This window comes from Opisthorchis viverrini, assembly GCF_000715545.1.
Source record: "Opisthorchis viverrini unplaced genomic scaffold opera_v5_258, whole genome shotgun sequence".
In the NCBI taxonomy this organism is placed as follows: Eukaryota; Metazoa; Platyhelminthes; class Trematoda; order Opisthorchiida; family Opisthorchiidae; genus Opisthorchis; species Opisthorchis viverrini.
This window is the reverse complement of record NW_008751915.1, coordinates 236593-260710: the sequence shown is the minus strand read 5'-3', so window position 1 is coordinate 260710 and position 24118 is coordinate 236593. Positions and strand designations below refer to the sequence as shown.

General features: G+C 40.6%; 1 protein-coding gene across 1 annotated transcript in view; it reads left to right on the top strand.

Moving 5' to 3' along the window:
• The window catches only part of T265_09143 (hypothetical protein), a gene marked incomplete at both ends in the record, with an annotated part of 178442 nt that overhangs the window by 43808 nt on the left and 110516 nt on the right, over nucleotides 1–24118 (top strand). Inside the window, one exon of the mRNA XM_009175145.1 lies at nucleotides 15701–15783. Within this exon, the coding sequence (XP_009173409.1) occupies nucleotides 15701–15783 (83 nt within the window). The remainder of the gene's footprint in view (nucleotides 1–15700; nucleotides 15784–24118) is intronic.

Here is a 24118-nt window from a genome sequence, read left to right as displayed (position 1 = left end):
TCATCCGTTAAGGTATTCAAAGTCGGCGGTGTTTATTCACCTGCAGATTTACTTCACTTAAACAAATCGCCATTGTAAAGGATTTTCAACAATACAGGAGCATGTACCTTATACATAGACATTCTACACTATGAAGTGGCAAGTCTGAAAATGCTGTAGATTTCGAGAAATCAATCTCATTGTGCGAATAGCCAGCGGCCTTGTAATATGATGACATTGTATGGGCAATTTAACCCGCCCTTGGTTACTTGTTTTCATTACACTAATTGTAGTGACCGCTTTTCTCTGTTATTGGATTTGCTTTATCTGATGCGCCTTCAGAATCACCAGGCCTCACTCATTTCATCGTATTCCCTCGTCGTCGCAAGCTTCAACCTCTCACATTATCTTATTCAAACACCCTGTTGAACAAATAAACACTCCACTTTTTCAGTTCTTCACTCCCTAAGGGATCCCCAACCGTAACAAAAACACCCAAGGTTTTGCTTCCGCTTTGTTCTAGCGGAATCTTTCGGCTAACTCAAAAATTCTGCTCCTCACAAAAATTCACACCTCTGTCTCATCACCCAAACATGACGTCCGTTGCAGGGCTTTCAAAAACCGAAGTATGTGAGTGCTTCGATTGCACAGCACTGCCTTACCCAGTTTGATGGCACACCCGCAAATATTTCCTTCCCAACGCACACTGTGCCTTCTTGCTCAAGTATTTCCAACCTGAAAGTACGAGCTAAGTCCTTCTTGATCCCAGTCGTCCCTGAAAAGCTCATTCTAATGTGCTGGACCTTTTGTATGCGTCTAAACCTTATTTACCATTTAAGTTCCCGCAAAGGCAATAATTTTCTTCATAGTTTGCGTTCACTCTGGTGCTTTGCACCAAACCACTCTCTAGAATGAATTAACAAACCCGACCACATGAAGTCAGTGGGTCTCAAACTCTTCACGGTGCAACATGATTCCGAGATTAATGCTACCATTTATCCATACTGATAATTCCCCCATTTAACCATTCTCACAAACCCAAATGTTCAAGGCCATGGGGTCTCAGCAGTGGTTCTCAGTTTTAGTTCTCTACTGGTTTCTCACTATTCGCAGTTTGCGGTTTTCTTATCACCGGCCAGATCTTATATGTGTTGTTTCGCCCTCTCTTGTTTTGTTTTGCAGGCCGTCTTCTAATTTCAACGATCTGATGTTGCTTTAGTTTTATACGTTCCGAGAAACCTACAAAAATCCCGGATAATTTTTGTTTCCCTGCCAATGCATTTTTGGTCACACTAGCGTCTACATTGGTAATACATCTTATTATTCTCTCCCCACCCATTAGCTAAATGGGTTAATGATGGGTTAATAATGGGTTAACGGGCTGATGAGAATATTAGGTGAAAAAAAAACAAAAATTATAAAATAGACTAAAATCCAGGTGCTTGTGCCACACCTATCTGCCTTAGCCGTGTGTATCGGTTTGGGACCCTAAAGTATAACATTGAAATTTTATGAGGCACCCTTGGTGAAACCTCAAATATGCATCTGAAAATGAACGCCCATCGTCCAACCAGCCACTCGCTGAATTGAGGGTTTTATTGATGTCTCAGTCTGGAAAAGTGGTTAGGTGCTTCTAAGGAGTTTATTTAACCCAGAGTTAAGCCGTTGTTAACGAAACCAAAAAATGAGTGTTATGTGAGCCAAAGACCCTCTATATCTGGCCATATTCTAAGTTAACGGGAATTATGTAACTTGCATGGTGGAAGGGATGCTTTTTGAGAGCCGTGTTTTCTAGCACACTTGCATTCGAGGTTTCACATAATCAAATATACTAATCCCTTGGTTTTCTGAGGAGAATGTCTGTGTGAAGAAGGCCGCGTATACCCACAAGCTCTTTGGACGAACTATGCACTTTGTCTCACATTCGCATGTTTGCACTAGAAACATTTGCCAATGATACGTCTCACTACTGCAATGAAAGACGAATTGTAGGTTGTATCTATCCACAATGACTGCACGGGTGCCATAAGTGATGAACTTTTGGATTTTGTTAACGAATTTCGGACCTTTGCTTTGAGTACTTTCGGGCCTTGTTCATGTCCATGACTCGTTCCAAGTCGTGGATATCTAGGCCATAGTCACCATCACCAAAAGAACTCAATGCCCGTAATAACCTGTGGGGCTATTTTTCAAACCAAGCACCGGCATATGAATGGTGCTTCTACGACCCTTGCCTCCACTATGATCGGGACGCATGTGATTTCTTGCAGACCGATACGTTGACTTTTAGTGATTGGTTTTTTATTACAGGATTGACTCGTCGCCCAAAAGTAGGGTCAACAGAGTGGTGTTTGCTATAGTTACCAGTGCCTAAGCTTTTAGAATCCGCAACAGCTACGGCGCGCAATTCGGTTGACGCATTTTTACTGCAGAATGTATTAACCTAGGTGAGTCACGTTTGGGTGCATACATTTCAGCCCTCGTGCATGTACAATAGAAGCCTTCCTCCAGCCAGTGTAGTAATAATGGTGCTATTATGTGACAATTAATTGGCTCACGAATCAACGCACTTTGCATCTAATCCAGCGCACAGGAAACGAGTATATATTCAGTACAGCACGATGAGAATCTTAAATTGTGGATTACTGCGCACCTAAATAGTGAGGGAGTCCTGAGAGTGCCAAGTCACAAACAGAACTTTAATCGTCCTGAATCCAAACTACCCTGAAAATTCTGTTCATAAACGAGGTAAGAGGAAATGTAAGTGGATGGGTAAAATAGGGACATTTACTGTGGGGTCCAACAGTAGCTTGGGTCTGTAGCACGGGGTGTGTTGTAAAACCGTATAAATCTGCACACTCCAACCCTGAGGAAGAGTCACATGTTGATTTGTCTTTGATAAATAATGCACCGTTAATGCGCGGAATAGGCCAGGTGCAATCAAGAGAAATAATGTGGTCGTCGACAGGACGAACTGTCCCTTCAACGGGATGCAGAGTGTCTGATCATATGGTAGACACAAAAAAATCACTTTCAATGTTAGGGGTTGCTTGCATTTGCGAGAAAACGGTTTACATACTAGACCATTTAGTGTGCAAAGGCTTGTGATCGATGGCGTGCAATGTGAGCTTCACATTATATATAGCGGTGCAGTCTCATAGTCCCACACTCACCATTTTGTTGTTGCATTACCCTTTCGGCAACGTCATGTTTCTTGTGGGTTCTCATTTTTGACGTCAGAATTCTTCGAATCTGCAGGGTGATGTGAATTTTTTGCCGTAGAACCTCAGGCTTTTTGTGCTAGCTTGGAGGCTGCGTAAGCAGGAAGTAGAAGCCAAACGACGTTTAGGCGTGAATCGTCAACAGGATCGGATACTCTAGCACCCCGTGATTTAAGGCGAAAAATTGGGAGGAAGAAAGTGTGGTATGGTTGTGTGATTGGTGTTCAGCGTCGGCGCTTATCACGAGGACGCGGGTTTCTCAAGATGTCAGCCACCTGAATGGAGCATTTTGCGTGAAAATATGGCTCCTTTGGATGTATAATATCTTTTTTTGTCCTACTTTGTGTAATCTGGAGTTACTCCATTAGTCTTCCGAAAATTCAGACCCGTTTATGCCATCCCTTATTTTGTTAAATAAAGAGTTTGCTCGACGCATTTCTTCTTCCTCGGGTCTCAGGAAGGCAGTAAAACGTCACATACAAGATGCATATGCTTTATTTGAGCACTTAGAGAGAAAATTCAGCAGTGTCAGCTTATGTTTGAAAATGTCCTTGGGACTCAGGACACATGTAACCATGTAACCACAGTGTCAACTTGCTTTGTTAAGTAAGTCTGTGATAGCCGAATTCCCATTTTGGCACATCATGACTTCTGTGTTCGTGGAGCTTTGAGATAGAGATAGCGATTGTTGTCCTTAGGATCCGGTGGAGTGCACAGTAGTCACATGCGTTTCATCGGAAAACAACAGACTATGCTATTCCGTCGTTTACCAGATGCGAAAGCCGACGAGTCACGCAATCGCCCATTTTGGTAAGTATTTTGTTGGCACTCCACTTTGTGGATAAATGTGAAGCCTATGCCATTTCCTACCAGAGGATGGCGTGTTGACCAGTCATCCAGTCATGCATGATACTGTTTATTTGCATCGTATAGTTTGTTTAAGAATGCGGATTTTATCGACCTAGAACATTCTTGACGGACAAAGTGAAAAGGTTTGTGCAAGTAGCCATCTTTGTGTTTGGCTGCGATGTTACGGAGCGCCAGTTCTACGCCATACGAATGCATTTTCGTTCCACTTGACAGACAAGCTGCTTTCATCCAGCACATACTTCAACGTATAGTCTGCTGCACACCAAGCTTTCTCCTTGCTTCCCAATGACATGCAGATTCCGTGACCACTTACATACACCTACACATGGTGCATTGAGCCGACCTGTGATTGAATTTATATCCAGTGGCTCTTTGAGTGAACAGCAATCTCAAGTAAGCTCTCATGCGCAACGCAGAATGATCAGCCACCCAAAGAACTAACAGGTGACCTGAAAAAAGTAATTCTTTAACAAATTCAAGGGTACCCAATTTTAGGTGCACAGACAAGATGAATGGTTTCAGCAAGGTTATAAAGTGCACACAAATGTGACGAAATGTGATGAAAAACAGCAGCAATTACTATCTAGACGTAGCGAGCCCTTTATACAATTCGAAAATAACAATTAGAACAACACTGAAGACGGAACATGAAAGTAACTTCACAGCAAACAGGAGAGGATACCAGGATGCCTAACATCCACATGGTTTAATGATGACAGTGAAATACCATCGCTCGAGTGCTGTACGGTTCTTAAAATGCACAATATCTCGCGCTTCCATGGCAAGCCAGCTTTCCAGTGGCCATCTTGAAAAGCGGTGGAAGACTCACGAACATACCTCACAATTTGATTTTTCAAAGTCCAATTCATAATTTACTCCAAAGCGGAAGCTCATGACTGTCGACGCAAGTGAAATTAAGTCTTTTTGAGTGTTAATTTACTTAACAATGAATGTACCAGAGGTCAGAGCGGTACAGAAGCAGACATTAATTCACCGAGTGGGCCTTTCCAGCCGAAACCAAACTGCACTGTGTAGCGACCCAGTCACCCACATACTTGACTGTTCAACTCAGTCGCTCACTGGATCGCGAGGCTTGTCTTTTTTCTCATACGCACAAACACGTCGCATTAAGCTGACTCATCGGACATCGATTGTCTGCACCGCCTAGTCAGCGTAGCAACCACTCATGTGCCGACGCGCCCACGTTTACGCACTGGGACCTACATAAAGAGAAACCAAACCCAGTCAAGACACACAGACTCGCGCGCGCGCAGGGAGCAGGACGTCAACCTCTCCACAAGTCCACGGACAACCATGGAGTACGTGTAGCAGTCTAACTGCGGAGAAAAACACGTTCCCGCCGTCCGGACTTCCACCAAGGGACTCTCGCATCCGATAAGTTCCCTTTTTGACTTGCTCCCATTTTACATTGTATTTATTTTTATACGTGTCGCAGAAATACTAAAAGCTTTTATTAGTGCACATTCACCTTCTGATTTATATTATGGCTATCATCACCTGTGCACTAATACACTGTAAAAGGAACAAGATATGGAAATAAAATTTCTTGGTTTTAGAGTAGTATTTCACTCACGCGTATTTCTGCATCAGTTTTCGAAAGTATTTCTGAGGCAAATTTGCGTGGACGAAGGCGTAGTTGCTCAGCCAAACCTTCGAGCCTCTTACTCTTGCGGTTGCAAACCCCAATGGACCGCTGCGTCTCTTGGTGTGGCATCGCAACTAACCATGATAGTCTAGCAGCTGATCACGTCATTGCCTTAATGTGTATGACGCTGTCTACTGCAGTTAGGTCCGTTACACTCTGAAAATTTGTAAGGTTAACCCGTATTATTACACTTTAAACATTTAAAGAGTCTGTTGCCAGTCGGCGAACCTCTCGTTTCTCATTTCGAGACACGTATGTAAACTTTTGCGAAATTCTCACATATTTGCAGCAAGAGAAGATAGGAATGAGGTGAACTCAACTGCAAAGACCGTGTTAACCGGTCGGTTACCGGAAAAATCTGCGACAAACTGTGTGCTCAGGTCCTACGTGTTACTGGTAGCTGAAGTGCCTTCTGTAAAATCTCGAGCAACTTGATTCACAGATGGTTTTGTCCATGTCCATCTACACTTCCGGGGGATCACCACATTTCTGCTGAACTATCCGTGCCACATAAGTTCAACCGTTAAGTTGATCAACTCTGTCAGTTTGAGATAGTGTCATCCATATATTTAGCGGCTAAGTAATCGGTAGGTTCCTCCATTGATTAAATCTAAAATCCGTTGTATTGGCGCCTCGACAAGATTAGGGCGCTCATATTATTTTCTATATGCTAATGGCTTCTGTGTAACCCAAGTCTGATTACAGCTGCTTACTTCGTAAAAACCCCAAGGATTATGGCAGATATAAACTGGGCGTTCAACATTTCTATGTAAATTTATCATCACCTTTATATAAAAGTTTGAAACTAACAGAAGAAGCCGATATGGGGTACCCTAATACAACTCAATCTCCATTTCAGGAGGAGTCACTAGCGAGCAGATTGATTAATTCATCCTCTAGCAGGGTAAAAGAAAACCTACTAAAATACTAGACAAGCATCTTTTATGTTCGCTTGGAACGTTGTCAGATACAGGTAACTGGTACTAGAACTCCAATCGTTTTCTCTTAATCCTATGCTGTTTACTTGCGAGTGATTTGCAAGTGATTTCCGATTTCTGCACATCTAAGACTATTGCTATCGCCATTAGTGGAACTGCGTTTAGACTTCCTCTCTTCTCCAACCATATAAGCCCACGATACACACTCCGAAAGACCACTGGTGTACAATTTTCAGCAACATGCATTTCCACCATTAAGTCCTGTCAGGGATGCTAGTAAATGTAGAACAGAAGGAAGCGTACCGGAAAATGGTTGCTTGGGAGTTGCACGACTGCAACTGAGCTCAGCAATTATACATTCAACTGTGCGTGTCATATTTTCGAAATATGTACTTCTGAGAAAAAACACTCGGGGCTCTGGATTTCACGCGATATACTACAATAATTGCAGAGTTCGTTCGGAAACTAAGACTCGTCAACGAAAACAGTGGTCAAACATAATTTTAGCTGGACCCCAAAAGTTGTTCTAAAAGGCATAACACAATGCACATTACTTCCATCAGTGTAATGGCAATTCGAAACTCTGGTACGGGTCTAATAATTCCAAAAATCATAACAATTGCGTTGAATGTCCTGTCACTTTGGTTTATTTTTCTGTGTACTTATATGTCGCAAGTAGTTCATGAACACTCCACGTGAGCCACCTCACAGTGATTACTTTGAAACTGTTCCTCATAGCAGTGAGAATTTTCAATTTTGTGGCTTCCTTAGGTAGATTTGAGGTGTACTGAATAGAATTTTTCGGAACAGGACGGATGGCCAAGCTGATTATTGAATGACCAAATGTTGCACAACGGCACCCAACTCTGTGCGTCGCAAGCCCTGTTCGTGAGTCTAAAGTACAAAACCTTGCGGTCACAACGTCGAGAGGAGCGGAAAATAACAATTTCGACCATAAAGCAACCTAATTTGTCACTTTACTTGGAATTTGCATATATTACAAGGTTAGGAAACTTATTGCTGCTGAAGAATAACCAAAGCCTCTTCGACCAGACACGAATTCCGATCTGACAAAAAAATAAGATGCATGGGTTTCTGCAGCGCGACGGCATTAAATAGCAGTAAAAACTTGGTTGCGTACAGTATCACAAAGATAAACTGTGTAGCAATATATAATATTGTGTTCTTTGGCAACGTACAGTATCTGTATTGTCTTTTACGATGACCCATCAACTCTTGAGGACCATGTGTCTAAATCACAACAGATGAAAGAAGATCCCACTCTTACAGCGCTATTAATGGGCCCTCCACCTCTTTCGGCGCATTTTTGGTTACAAGTATTACAGCAGTCTTGAATCAAATTTAGTACTGCTATAGTGTTATCATAATATTATTATGTTCGGGAACTAACTTTACCACACTTTTATGCGTTCATCCAATGTCCTCTTTAGTTGTTGTTGAACTGCAGTTTGTGGCCGGCTTGATTTGGGTTGTTTTCAGTAGGAGCACCATTCTAACTTGCGTCACCTTTAAAGCATTGACGGTAACATACAGTTATTTCCCTACGCCCCGTATTTCGAAATCTTACGATGCACCACAGAAGGATTTTTTGCGCTGCCCACAAAACCTAAACGTTGGTCTTTGGGAACAAAGATTCGGCGTTGGATCATCAGGTAAATTTCTTACTGGGTTTTCATGATCCACCTACCAGTATTTCAAAAAAGCCCCTAAGATCAACTGTATTACGCAGACTAAACCGGTAGGCCCCCAAAGCCCCGTTTGTGTAGCGTATTACTAGCTCGAGTTCTCTGGTTTTCAGTCAGAAAATCTTAGCCGATAAAGAAATGAATTAAGGAGAAAGTACACTTCCGCCAAACAGAAATAGGACTCATAGTTGTACCATATTAGCAAACTGCAGGTTCCATTAGCAATATACAATTCAACCCATATGGATGATCCAATCAGCATCCAGAAGTGTACTAATCAACTTGAATGACGTTTTTAATACCAAACTGTCTCCTGATAAAACCAAGAGGCAAACAGCACCAGGCTTTTTACAAGACGGGGAATATATACCATTTGATGTCCTCCGAGGTGCCGCCGAGTAACTACAATTCAGATATGACTTTTGGTGAATAAGTTCGACGTCAAAGAAACGTCTTGGTAAGTTTCTTGGTCAGGTGTGAAATTTCCTCTCGTGACAAACGAAGGCATCATAGTATGGAACAAGATTCCGTCAACATAGTAACATGTTGTCCCAACTTCCGTATTGACAATTTTCCATTTTATGATTGGTAGCGTTCATGTTTATTTAAACATATTGAGGAACGGCGAGTTCTGGTTGAGGTGTGTCGTGGTTATGTATAGCATCCATAAGGGGAAAAGGACACGTCTAGTCCACTGTGAAAAATTATACGGGTTTTTCCGCAGGCGAAAATGATGGGTTGATCTGGCAGACAGATTCACCCAATAATATGGTTCCTACACATTGAATTCTGCCTATAGCCGCAACGCATTTCATAGCATTTTGTATTTCATTCTGTGTTATACTCTCCGGGAAGGAAATCATGTGTTTACTCAGCCTCATCGTTAGCAGTCGGCAAGGTTTTGGTAACAAAAACAAACGTGCTTACCGGAACAATACCTTTCTCTTCTAACCCCGATCAATTCAATGGCAATAAATTTTCGTAGGAACAGCATTACAGATGATATCGTCCACTCAAATCTTGGATTCATTTATCAGTAAGCCTTTCTGCCACCAATTTAAGAGCATCTTAAGTGATAATCGGTTACTGGAAGTGTCCACCTTCTATGTCAGATGGATAAGTAGACAAAACAAAACAGAAAGTCATGATTCATATATTTACTGCTTAACTCATCACATCCATCCTGAATAATTCCTGGTATATGAACGTTTGTGCAGATATCGAATTGGAATGTTATTCGCAGAGTTATTCATGGAAAGCCAGTTCAGATTTTTACCAAAATACTACATCGCTGTGCACATTCATTATTTTATCCTTTGCGGGGAAAACAGAATACAAGTTAGTAGTGGCTAAGAAATGTGGATGGCCAGCTCATCGTTGGTGCCGAAATAGTGTGCGCTTGTAAAGGGTTGTAAGGACGAATAAGGACGGTGGATTACTAAAAAGTCCATTGTAGCTAAAATAAAACTATTAAATTAGGATGTAAAGAGAAGCAAAATTTTCCGACTCGAGCGTCATCAGGGTAAGTCGCTACCGACTGAATCGCGTCCCACCCGGCATTTGCGCAACGTTAAAAGGGCAACACGGCTGGAAAGGAACCAGCAATGGGGTCACTTGAGTACACTGTCTTGTATAGCTTCCAGCCACATACAGAGATAGTCACAAGTGTATTACTCTGGGAGGCGCAAAAATGCGAAAGCATCTGAGCTGGTCGTATTCACTTAATTTCGACTGTCTTACTCCTCAAATGTTTTGCCAGCATGTCTTCGAAGTAAAAAATGACATCTTTATTGGACAGCAGTTGGTGACAACCAGTTTACGTCACATTCAACTTGGTATTTCAAGCTGTCCTAGTGATTTAATTTATCAATAGACATCCGATTACCTTTCACACGGCCTGCTACATTTTGCTTAGGTCACTATAAGTTTACTGACAAACATTAGGTTAAAAACCGCCATACAACGTCCATTTTTCCGGACCAGCCGTTTTCGACTGGTACCATCTGGTGTTACTGTAGGGATATTGTTGCGCCTAAATATGAAATTGTACAGAATCACGATTAAATCCTTCATGTACACATACACAATTAGTTCCGTGTGCTCTACACTCAATATAATTGCCCATCATGAACTTGGGTAATTACTTTGCAATCACGGTTCGATCTAAGGCTTGCTGAGACCAAAATCATTAAATCCACAAATATTACACTGACAGGCCTCTCGAACGTACAATATAGGTTTCAATCTCTGTCCTAAATTTCGGAGAGCTGTCAGCGGCTGAGATAAAACCGAACTCTTTCTTCCCCCAATCATGCGATCTAGTTGGAAATCGGTCCTAGGTTTATCATGGGAGAAGTCATGACACTTACTTTGTTTCGCGGGTGGTCAATCCAGCTTTTGTTATCATGGTAATCTGTGTCAATTTGGTGGATATAGCTGTGCATAACTAACAATTGTGATTGGCACAAGGACGATACAAGCAACTGATAAATGCACTCAAAGGGTGAAAGGAGGTAAGCGCTGAGGAAATCGAAGAGCTGTTTAGCCCATATCAGTATACCAACCAGTATGTTGGATGAATGAGCAGTTAGATGTAACATTCCGGGCACCATTGACCGAGTTACACGAGGTAAGATTACATTGCTGAATTTGCCGACAAATACAACAAATGGATAAAACAAACCTAGTTATTTTGCTCGTCTGTGAGATAAAATAAATGTCATGGTTTAATGCACCGATCGACGTAAAAGCACCGTCAAATAAGCCGTAGGGGTGGGCGAGATTGTTTTGGAATTGGGTTATAAAAATCGTCAAAGTGGTAAAAAAAATCCCAAAACTTTTGGTTGGAACGACTGACTGTCAAGTAATTCTAATAATGACATGTTTGCCAGGCTTTTAAATTGCATGTTTGTCCGTAAAACAGGAAAATCAGATTATATTTTGTCCCCATTTCCATCCCGTAGTGGTATTTTCTACGGTCTAGAACTGAAGGCTTTCAGCTAAGTACGACCCAGAGTGTTCTAAATACGTAGCATATTTATCGCTCAGTGAGTCCATAAAATAGGACGTTTTTTAAGATCCTATAAATGTCTTGTATTCACATCTTGGTATTGCCCAGTGATTGACAGCATTGGGTTTCTATTTAAGGACTGATTGTCGCTTGGGTTTATCTTTACACTGTATATGAGTAGCAATAACAACAGTATTGGCAATGATCTGTCAATGATCTGAACCGTTTGGACTACCATTCCAAATTTTGGGTCGATATCGGATGTTTTTGATCATCGGTTATTTCTGGCCTTGAAAAGAGCGAGTTCCTCATGCCTAAAACAAAACCAGGTTGCTCAGCGTCGGGTTTAAATGCAACCAATGTGATTCTAGCCGGAACGACAAACAATTTTCTCCTTACGAAGACGAGAACCACTGGTGCTCGCTCCATAGCCACTGAGACATTGTCCATTTCGAGTGACGCCAGATTCAGCAACAAAATATTTTTCTGAGTGTTCTTCAATCATTGATATAATCTGTCAACATCTGCAGATCATCGAGTATTAAATCAATGAAATAACGTTCAACAAGCGTTCAGATGGATACCGAAAGAGAACTAACAAGTTGTCAGCTTTGAACAGATTGACGTGAACGAATAACAGGCCAGAGAGTATCTATTGCACCTCAGAAGTCACTAGAGATTCACTCTTCTAAAGCAAGTCACCCCATCCTACCCTTCAGGTCAACATCACGGAAGCTGTTAGTGGGGAAGCACAATTGATATATCACCAAAGATGTATCGTGGATAACGCGTGGGTGTTGACCATTCCATTTTTGGAGGTGCGTAAAATAACTGGGAATCACTTTTTTATTACGGTTTTAAAGCCGGATGTTCGCTAGCGAAATTTCGGGTGTGTAGGAATAGAGGTAAAATTTTACACTTTTAGCGAGGTTAATCAGCTAGCCCTTTCAGTCTAAGCATACACACCGAATACTTGACTAGAATCTGCCTGATAATTTATACTGTAGTTATTAAGAGCCATGATGATATTCTTTAATTTCTCGTACAAAAAGCAATGAACTATGTTATCTAGTCTCTACCGGTCATCCACCTATCATCATCAGTGATGAGCACGAAGCGTTAATGCCAATATCTGACATCGTTACACTGTAACAACTGTGATGGCTGTCTCTGACCATATTCGAGGAGAGGATTGGTCGATTTTTATTTGCTTGGTATATTATATCCGCGTAAGCTGAAAACTAAATTTCTCACTTCTTTCATAATCAATTGGGCATAGATTGAGAACAGTTCAATTCGCTGGAATCATGAGGGTATTCAGAAATTTCAAATGGGACTTCATCATACAAGTGACCTTATTCTATGCTAAGAAACCAAGGAGCACCGATTAAAGCTGTGTGCAGATTTGTTGTGCTTTCTGACATACAGGAACTAACAGAAATGTGTCCCTTCACATTTCAGCACCAGCTGAATTCAGCTGTAGAATTGAACCACATTTGAGATTTCAAGATTGTTTCTTTCGTAGCATCATCAGTAATGATGTAATATCCTCTGAAGCGGACACCACATATCAGCCCCCACCTGAGTAATTTACACTGAATATGATTATACGTTTATTGCTTGAAAAAAGTGCGACTTCACGTTGCTAATTAGCCACTCAGGCGAGCGCTGAAGTGCTCCACTAATAATTGGAATACCACGATATTACATCCACAGCTGGTGTTTTCCTGCAGGGATGAGACTGCAGGAAAGTTCTTCACGCATTTGCAGCAGTGGTTTACTTTGGATGCAAAACAAGTCCTCGATAGAGGAGCCTATATTCGAAAAACACAACTAATAGTTGAAGCAGCAGCGGATAATAAAATGCATCAGGTTTAATGATTTTGCGAACACAAACGGACGCAGATAAATAGCAATTCTTTATGACTTTTGGCGCCATATTATTTCTGGGATTTCAGATGAAAATATGGGTTACCTGGGCACCATGGGAAGCAGCACCTGCAGTAGTCTGGTTTGTACTATCATTCTACCATTTTAACCGGATCCTTCATTTTGCCAAAAGATCATGCCATTTAGCAAGCCGAACATGCATTCGTAATTCTATCACCATCGAGGTCCATTGGAAAAAGTAAGACAGCCAAAAGTCTACACAAGTCCACAAATTGTGTATTCTTGGGAGACTTCTAGTTCCAAAAAATCCCCAATGGCAACAGCGGGATGCTGGTCTTTATTCATTTACTTCAAATTAGAACGTGTTATTTACGGACAATCACTCACAGTCTGACCAGTTCCAAACACAATTATGCAAATTAGACGTGGGGAAGCATTTGGGCTGGAATGGTTTTCTGCCATTTCCACCCACAAGCAGGACAGTGTGGATGCAAATTACAGAGGACAGTCTAGGCTGATTGGCTTCACATCCACGTGTGAGTTATTGAAGTCTTTCGATGTTGGCCTGACCGTCCCCCCCACAGCTTCGTGTCTTTTATAGGGAGGGTTTGTTTCTGGGCAATAGAAAAGGTCAGCTGATTTGGAATAAAACGAAAAACCAGGTGCCCAGGCGATGATCACTTCAGACAGACATTTAGTTACCCGTAAAGATTGAATAGCTAAAAAATCAGCCCACTGGGACTTCTCATCCCTATTTTGAAGGAAAGCTCAAGCTCTCCATAGTGTTTGAGTTTTTAAATACTTGGTATTCTATTTTGATTCATAGGTATGTTAATTTCGGGGCAAAAAATACTTTGTCCTATATTGGCAGCTGGAACATAAGAAAATAAGGTTTTTGTTGAAGACACACCGTACCTAAAGCAAAAATTGATTCCACGACTGGAAGTCTGTTAAAATACTTGCAAATTTAATGCATGTATTGTTGACCAGATGGCAGCTGATGAGTTCACCGAGTCGGGAAAATAAAACGTTCTGTGCATTTCTGAGCAGACATCCACGGTGCGTATTAACGATGCCCCATCAAATTGTGAGGAAATATTTGCAACTCAACAGCCGCCTGCTCAACACTCTGCTCTGTGATGAGAAGAATAGGGTAGAAGAATAGGGTAGCCGGCTAAAATTTACACGTACCAGGCCTACCATGTGGTATCTGTCACAGAGACATAGTATGACCAGTCACTCGTCACCCTTATAACTAACGACTTTAATCCTAATATTACTGTTCTGTTACTTATCAGGTCCTGAAGTATGATCGTGAATATTTTTGAATAGCCACTTGACTCTTCAAAGGTGGTCAGTATTCCTGAAGCATTCAATGCAACCACTAGATCGAAAAATGTATTAGCAGGATCATGAACATCCAAAGAATGAAACCCAGACGCTAAATATACTAGGAAAACTGACTAGAAATTACCACAGATAATGTAGGTTACTTGTTTATTTGCTGTTTAAGATAAACGTTGCCTTGTTTTGTTTGTTAGAAACACGTCGTAGCTGAATACGGCTTTTTCTGGGCCTTCACATTTCATTTAGAAACTGATTAGCTTGTGTAATTTATCATTACTGTATTGCAATAATGCCATCAAAGAAAGGCATTTAACTGTTAACAAGAATGCTTCCCGCCCGTGGGACTAGTCTCCACAAGTATTTGAGGTTTCATTATGACTAATTCGTAATTTCTTTCCTTTGGTACGAAACATCAGGTGAAGTTACCAAGGTCATATACACGCAACGAATTTTGAGCTATCATCTCAGTCTACATAAGCTCCTTCTTTCTCTTCAGTTTTCTTCAACATCACAAAGAAGGAATGCTTCGGACACTAGCAGAGAAAGATAATGATAAAGACTCATTTCTCTGAACCTGCTTGCCAGATGACGAAAAATTGCGCGTAAAGCATTATTAAACTAGAATATTCCCGGAAAGCAAAAAGCTGAGTGCAATATATCGTGAAAATATAACCTATATTACAACCTTTTAAACTAAAAAACAACTGTGGTTTCCTCCTTTGAGGCAATTATAGCAATACAAAACGCAAAATTAGCTCACACTCGATCTAGCTGTCTTTCAAAATGGGAAACCACCGAAGTTATAAGCCTACATTTTGCGTTGTTTAATTCAGCGTCATAGAAAGCTGGATTAGATGTGTTCCATTGTCAAAACCCACAAGATAAGCAGCGCATCTGATTTAGGTTCTCGATGTCGGCTAGACCTGTAGCGTACATTTACTGGAAGGCACCACTAGTTGATTAAATTTGCTCAAATTGTCATAAAACCAGTCTTTCCATCCGTTGGCTTAAAAGGATTCATTTCCGGTGGATGAGTGAAAAAGTCCCTACATTTCTTTCTTCTTTTTCTACAGATATGTACTGGTCAACATTGAGACTGTCCCGCTTGGGACACATGCCTTTGATTTTATACGGTTCTATGTTGTGAAGGCAATTGGTAAGTCCTAATATTGAATACTCTTCAGAGAATGCCCGCGCCATGCTGCTAATGAAAGCAAAGAATTTGAAGGACGTAGGGTAAATAGCATTTGATGATTATATTTCCATGGAATTTTCAAAGCAATATGTATTCGATTGGTGTTTTGAATAACCGGTTACACATTGTACCTTTGCAGTTTGTTGTAACTCCACTTTGGAAAAATCTGTTGAGCAGCACAGTAGTAATAATTAATGAATAATGGTCTCGATGGATGTGGCAAGAAATGTTAGTTTGTTCCTTATATTGTTCATATATGCGCCTTATTGGTTGGATGCAAATATACAGCATTGTTTATTGCATAGAAGACAGTCTGAGCCTATGTTACCAAGGCAACCATGGAAGTAACCAGCTGTGCTTTCCAAAAATGGAAGATTGGAACGTTAATTCACGGTTAGCCTTCTGGGGTGGAAGACTGGATCCATTCGTCTGCCTGTCAATCTATACTGAGTGATTTTTTTGTTTGACTGAGGCTGACTGTCTTATACAATTTCCAGAAATGTCACCAATGAAGCTAGCAGTGTACAAAAAAACTGACTTATGAAAATAAAAATTAATGACCTATCAGAAATTTATAAAATGTTCCTCACTACCCCTGCCAAGAAATACCGAATGTTTTCGGTATGGGGACTGAAGAAAACCTACTGTTGGTAACGTCCTTGCTTTTTTATTCTTTTTACTATGGTTAGGTGAAGTTGCAACTGTCAGATGTCCGGTAAAGAAAAACATGAATAACTGTACTGCTAAATAGAATCGGCCGATTCTTCCAAATTGCACATGTCTGTTGGTTGTGTCGTAGCGAACTTGTAATAATCACAAGTCTGCGGAAAAATTATTTATCGCCAAAACGCTAGGTCTCGCGCGAATTTCTGTTATTTAAGAAATTAAGAACCGGAATGTCCTGGTGCAAACATTGTTCTACTAATTTAAGCTGATCACACCGGTTCAACGATGCTGGTGTAAATACAAAACACGATGCTTGATCGGGAGCTCTGCCTAATGAACAGGTATTCCAGGCAACTTATATGGGTAGTAGTCAAGGTTGTGGCTCTTGAGCTGTCTAGTGTTGATGAATGTGATTAGATTTATATACCTGCACACCGCTTTAATACGTCTCTATATAGTTTGATTACAAGGTGCACGTAGGTGTGAGGTCGGTCAGTTACACTGAAGTCGCTATTCTTAGAGTCAAAGTATCCTGAAGAATTTCGGTCGGCCCATACATAGGCGTGAAGCGCTGCATCTCGTACGTTTAGTTGAGAGCTTTGGGAAAACTGGATCACCAACATGATCTTGCTGTCAACCAAGAATGTGCTTTCGAATCCAGCTGCTGCAGGTCACCGTGAAAATACACTCAAACCGCAGCGCCAACAGCAGTCCACAGCTCCGTTGGACAGATATGTCCGTAGAAAAGTATATTCTCAGTATCCATAAACACAGTCAGAAACTCATACTTTCTTTTTTTCTTCTTTTCATTTTTTTCTCAATTAGGAAAGTTCATGTAAGTCAAATAAGAAAGTAATTTTATTCCGACTGCCGATTTTGATTCTGTACACATTGCTTTCTCTGCCTATACTTCTGGCGTTCTATTCTTCCTAAAACATCCTACCAATACTGAAATATTAAACCATGTAGATGTTGGTGCTTCAGAATAATGAGGTATATTCAGTTTGCTTACTGTAAATGTTAAATAAATCGAATGAACGAAAAACCCCATCACTATGCGTTTGCAAAAAAATATGACAGCAAGCAGAACCTAAAGCACTATCGTGTGCGCAAAAGAGTGAAAATCAAGTGCATTTGAAAAACAGTAAATTTCTGATTGGCAGCGTTGTAGTAGTGCAAAACGTAATGATGAAATTTACAGCGAGTGACTACAACAGTTGTAGGAACAAAGATTGAGGAATAACGTTTCAGATATGCACCATCTAAAGGTCGTTGGGTTGTGTACACACTGCCAGTAAAAACATAGATTGTTCGTACTAGAACCTAAAGTTTTCGCACGGTGTCCCACCGAAGTTCTTTAGATAACCTACTAGAAATCCAAAAGTCTTCCATTAGTAACATACTTCTCAAACTAAGTTAACTGACATCAATCCTTAACGGCTTCTTATGAAAACACCAATGTTCTCATTAAGTCACTTAAGCAATTTTATCGAGATAGAATTTAGAAAAAACTGAGCGATGAGTATTATCAATAAAAATGCACCAAAAGAACGCACCCTACCAAAATTGATCAGCCAGTTTCCGTAAGTGCGTTTGAATTTAGTTTGTTCAATTAGCCGGACTTTCTTCCCGATCTGGGGTCCAGAACTTGTTCTCGAGACAAGGATCACTTATCCAAAGGGTCTGTCAAAATCTTGGTAATGCTGCATCTGTTGAGAATAAAATTGGTCAACACATTAACTGATGGCATTTCGTCGGAAAAAAGCAGATACCCATGAAGTAACTACGAATCGTACAGATGTTGTAGGCTTGAGGCGAGAAAACTGGATAGAATTATTACTTATCCGCGAAATCTCAACCAAATGAAGAGCAGTTGGAATCCGATTCATGAAGGAATGCACACGATGCCCGATTTATCTCACAGATACGTGCAACGCACGGGCAATAATTGTTTCACTGAGAATTCCCTGGACAGTATTTGGTGCCGACTCCTCACAAAGCAACATCCGAGGGCGCAAATCCAGATAGGATTAGTGACTACGAATGTGATACCTTAAGCCGAAAGACTGCATATCTCATGAGGAATTTTTACGTATAAAACTGCGAATTCCATAAATATCGATTACTGATTGTGAGTTGACTGTAGAAATGGTCCAAGTAAACAATCGTTCCAGCTTTGTGGTGCGAATACTCTCCGATAAAAAGCCATTATTTCGGAAGTAGCAAACCTGTGAACCTTCAGCAGACTATTTCTCAATTTGTTACGTACACTCACTTACTGACTGCTGAAATCATACACAATTTTTCTTGTTTGCATCAGCGCGATATCATGTTATCACGGTGGCCGCCATTCCTCGTTTTTAAAAAATAAGCTTACACTAATTTGTCGTATCATGTTCTTTCTTTCATTATTGTTTATTACCCATATCTGAGAAAGAGATGAAAATATACTTATCCCTTTTCTGTGTTTTAAATAATGCATCGTTATAAATGTGTGTCCAACTTAGCACTCGAAATTTGATGTTTTCGGTAAGCCTCCAGACATTCTAAGTAGTACTTCAAAAGGTGAAAACTAGCTAACGAAACTTTTGGCCGTTCACGTAGTCTCTGCTTTACTGATTGTAGGATCTGTTGCTTCATTTTCTAAAAATAATTCAATGACTTTGCTGATACAGTATGTTAGTCCTTATCAGTGGTCGTAGAATGCGGCATGGACAACATGGGCAGTGGCAGAGGGCAACTTAACAATTATTTCTGAGCAAACGATCATCTGGAGTCATGCAGTATGCAAAATGCATACTGCGGAAGGATTCACCCGAGTTAAGCTGTTGAGAATAGTCAGCCTGAATTTCGAACGAACAGTTCGCGCTTGCTCGTTCAGTCAAAATATTTTATCCTGTTTCAGCAATCCATAGCATAATCTAATGAAGACGAAAAACTCCCTAAGAGTATGTCAGACTAAAGTTGTGAGGTACTCGAATTTGTTGGCGCTTGCCCTTTTTTTGTCTGCTTGCTAGAGTGATTGCATATGAAGATTTAAGGGGGTGTAGGCATTTAAATTTTATGCAATTTGTTAGGCCAAGCCACTTTTACAAATACATCCTCATCAACTTAATTTTTGAGGATTTGAACAAAATTTTACGGTATTATTCTTCGTCAGTGAGCATATGGATTTTTTCGACAATCTCATTGACCCAAAGTATGTCTCCGGATACGAAGAGAGAGCCAATGTTTTTCAGACACACGCTTGTTGAGCCAGAAATGTAAAAACGAACTCATTTGGTTGCGGTAAACGTGCACAAACTTCTACGAATAATTCGATCATGTAATCGGGCCTTTTGGTGGGCGAATAAACACGCGCATTGTAAACAAACAAACATTTGTCTACTAGCATTTAGGCATTTCTACCACCCCCTTGAAATAGAAAAATTGTCTGTGATAATAACCTTATGCGATGTTTTAATTTGTTGCTGCAGTTTTACAACTAGGTGGTTAGAAACTAGGCCATACATACCTCAGGAATGAAATTGTATGAAATACCTCAAGAAACTTTATGTCACAGCTTTGTTTTTACCCAGTGTCCAAAAGGAAGAACTTTAACGCCGGCTCTCATGCCAAAAACAATGTTGGGCTTTCGTTTGGATGTACGCTTGGTTTAAGCTGGAGATCGTTTCCGGGGGGTTTGACAGGTAGTGCAAAAAGAAGCATGGTTTGCATCGCCAGCTGAGCGTGGGACCTTTTCTTTTTGTTATACCAGGCATTCACCGACAAAGATTTAGAATATGCACGAATTGCTTTCGCATCCTGAAATGAATGAAACAAACTTTCAACGATCCACAACGAAAATTGATTAATTATTTTCTCTGCTATCCATAAGATTGAAACACGAGCTTAAAGGACCGTGTGCTTACATTACGAGGGGGATTGGAGGGAAAGTCCAGTTCACCAGTTGATCTTAACTTAGCCCTTTCAGGGCTACAACACTGTACCCGTATGGAAGCGAGTGCTACCCAAATGCACAAACCTTCAACCCTTTGGAAGAAAACTCTATCCACCATTTTGGAATCAAGAACTTCCAGATATTACTTGGCCATCAAACTAGTAGCAACCTATGAAGGAGAAAAGCATTTTTCGCAGTTTTGCAAGTATTCTATCTGCGAACTAGTTCCTCGCGCAGCAAGTAGAATCAGTCACCTGATGTGAATTGTGCGTTAGTTAGTCACACGCCCTATTGCTCACAGGGAAATCGTACAAGTTTTGTTTACTAATCAGGATCTTTGCACTTTGAATAACCTGGAAAATCTGCAGTACCGATTACTCCCCAGCATGGAGTGAAATGACTTGCGGTATTAAGTATCTTCGGTATACTCTGAACGAACGCCACATTCTTGTTTTTAGGGAAATACGTAGCCTCGGAAAAATAGTACCACCGATGTCAGATGAGTGTAAGGAACTTTTTTCCCAGATAACTCAAGGGGATGTCATAACAGTGTACAAAATCTCCTAAGCCAAAATCGGTGCCGTTTGTCATTCCGGTCCTCAAGAAGCTTTCTTAGTTTGTTAAGAGAACAGAAAAAATAAAAAAAACATCACTCCAGGTTAAGTTCAGCAAGAACTACCTCATCAAAGTAGCATCGCCCAGAACAAATTCAGTTTCTTAGGTTTAAAGCTAGGGTAAAGTTTCAGGAGTTCTAAAAGAATCACCCGGTGTTGTTGAGGTTTGTTTTAATCACTCTCGGTAAAATATAATAACATTTACAAAAATAATGACAACGGTATGATCTGTCTGCTGAAAAGAAACTAATCAGGGACAAGAGCCTTAAGTAAAGCAATCAACATTTTCGGTCGTCTGATGCAGTGTTTTCAACAAATGATTGTAGATTCGGCCCACGTTGCTAATTAAGCAATCATGCTTTGACTTTCGGATTTTGAGAGAGATACTGATGATCAATTAAACCCAGCAGATACTTCTGATTTATTACTGACAAGGAACTGAAAGTTACTCCTTATATGTTCACAACCACGTATTCCCAATTGGATCTCACATTGCTCAGCCTGAAAACGCTCCCATATATAAAAAGCAGGGAGTAGTAAATTTATAGCTGTGCTTGGAGGGCTTACTTTTTGCGAGAAACTTTTAATTTCTTCACCCTGAATGATTTAGCTTGGCCTACATGTTTGCGATGACTTAGCTTGGCCACTGTATCTCGAACCTGGAAACTACTTGATTTGAAAACAGAAGCGCTTCTTTTATAAGTCTTGTTTTCCACTCTTTTATTCACGTCGGGACAAATAAAAACAAGCCCCTGAGGATTTCTCGTCCAAGTAATGATTCATGTGGGCAACGTGTCCCACTGTTGGTAGCTGTGCGTTTATCGACTCCTGATTAGGTGACTGAACCAATCAGCAGAGCGATAGATTCTACGGAAATGTGGTTGCACATCGCGCCACTCGGATGGAAAGTAAATGAAATTAGCAACGCAACACAAATGAAAACGGTCCAATGAAAAACTCGAAAGTTGTCCCCTAAATGGTCATTCACGTTGAGACCAAACTCGTACTCTTTGAAGGCTGAATAGGCGCAGCCAGGTAGCGTACTAATGATTTCCCTCGCTTAGAGACGAAAGGTTCTCTGCTCTCGGCGAACAGCTTAACACCCAGTGCGTCAAAGGGTCGCACTCGATGCCACTTGGGCGCTATTATGGCACCTGGTTTGTCTTGTTTTGTCACGCCTCCTCCTAATGTTTACGATTAATATTTTAAGAACCGTAGTTTCAGAAAACTAAATGAGGTTAATAAATCCAATCAGATATTTTAAAAAGATATTTAAAAAAAGTTATTTAACTAATGTGCTATGGTCGGATTATTGCTTGATGTTATGATGAGCCTACAAACCTAATAATTTTCCAAGGTGAGGGAGTAAAATTGGTTAAGGAAATCTCATAGGACCACCACAAATCTCAGTAAATTTAGGTGTACAAAATGCTGTGCAACCATCCACATAGTCTACCATTTATTGAATGAAGTAATATTTTAGTTTTTTATACCAAGGCATCACATGGCTTTTTCCGGTTCCTTAGCAAAATCACCAGCAAAACTGGAGAAATGAAAAGATTGTCAAGCTAAAACATCTGGAAAATTAGTTTTATCACTTGATTTTTGTGAAAAAAAGGTTGAATAGTTCAAAGTTGGCTCAGGGCCAAGGCAGGTCAATATTTTTTGAAGACAGTTGGGTACACAGAAACCGGTTGAATCGTGTATAGCTAGTTCGTGAGGAGTGTCCTGGAATGACATTCTTAGAAAGCCATTTCGATATGTTGTGGGCACGTGGGAAGTCATCTCATCAGTTTATCAGGTTACAATACACCACAATGCAACGAGTTTAAGGAGGGAGGCTGCCAAAAATAATTGAAAGTACTTAAAGGAAGGAATACTTTTTTGGATGGGACCATTCAGCCTTTAATATATCAGCATATGCTATTATTGGAGAGTCTTCTAGTCACACAACGTGTGAATCCCTGCAGGAGTGCTTGTCAGGTCTCCCCTGCTTCAAAAATTTGGCAATTTTCTATGAAGGCGAATGTTTGTGGACCATGTAGTGTAGATGATCGTTGTGTTGTTCGCTGAGTTGAGAAAGTTGATTGCACAATCACCAATCCATCGATACGCACCACTGCGCTCCCTAGCAACGCACTGATGATGTCATCTTGATTGGTGGGGAAACGTTTGTAATCATATCGCCCCGTTCAGCGAACAAACCAATACCACTTAAGAACTTGTGTAAAGTAAGTAAGTAAAAGTAAGTAAGTAAGTAAAAGTAAAACAGGCAAATGTTATCCGTATAAATACGGAGTAACAGAAAGATCGAGCTAATAGAGTGCGATACCTACAGGAATGCGTCTAGAATCACAATCGGCTTTTGAGAGGCACACACATACAGGCTTCTCACAATACATTCGAGAGACATGAACATCATTTTTGTATAAGGCGCCTGAGTTTTTTTAGATTTCAAACTCTATGTCTATCTGATGAGCGACAGAGTAAAACCTGCAGTTGACTTTAGGCGGGCGTTTCTTTTGACTTATTTCGAGCATCACTGTTGCTTTCATAGAGAAGTCGGCGGCAGCAGAACGTATCTCATTTTGGACAGCGCTATGGTAAGCCCCTCAATATGTGTATATAATGGTTCCTTGGGGACCCTTTACAATTTCAGGACATTTTTTAGCGTAGAGCGTAACAAAATACGTCGGTTGTGGCTTCTGAGGTAATGAAGCAAAATTATTTAACCGCTTTCATAATCCAGGAGGCTGACAAAATCCTTACATGTTGCAATTATCGTAAAACAACTATCAGTAATAACTCACGTGGTCCACAAAGCCAAATGCATGATGAAAATGCAAATGCACCATGAAAAACGGAAAATTTAGTGCACCATCTGGTATAGGTTAAGCCAGCTAGAGATTGCTCAAATATCAGAGAATTGTGATCGAATTTTTTACTCTACATTTATTCTGTAGTTTCATTTTTTACTTATGTGCCCTAGGCACTTCATATCACACACTCCAGGTCCCCGGCAAATCCAGTTTTGGCCAGCGAATTTCAGATCCGTAAGATAAACTTGAATGACTGG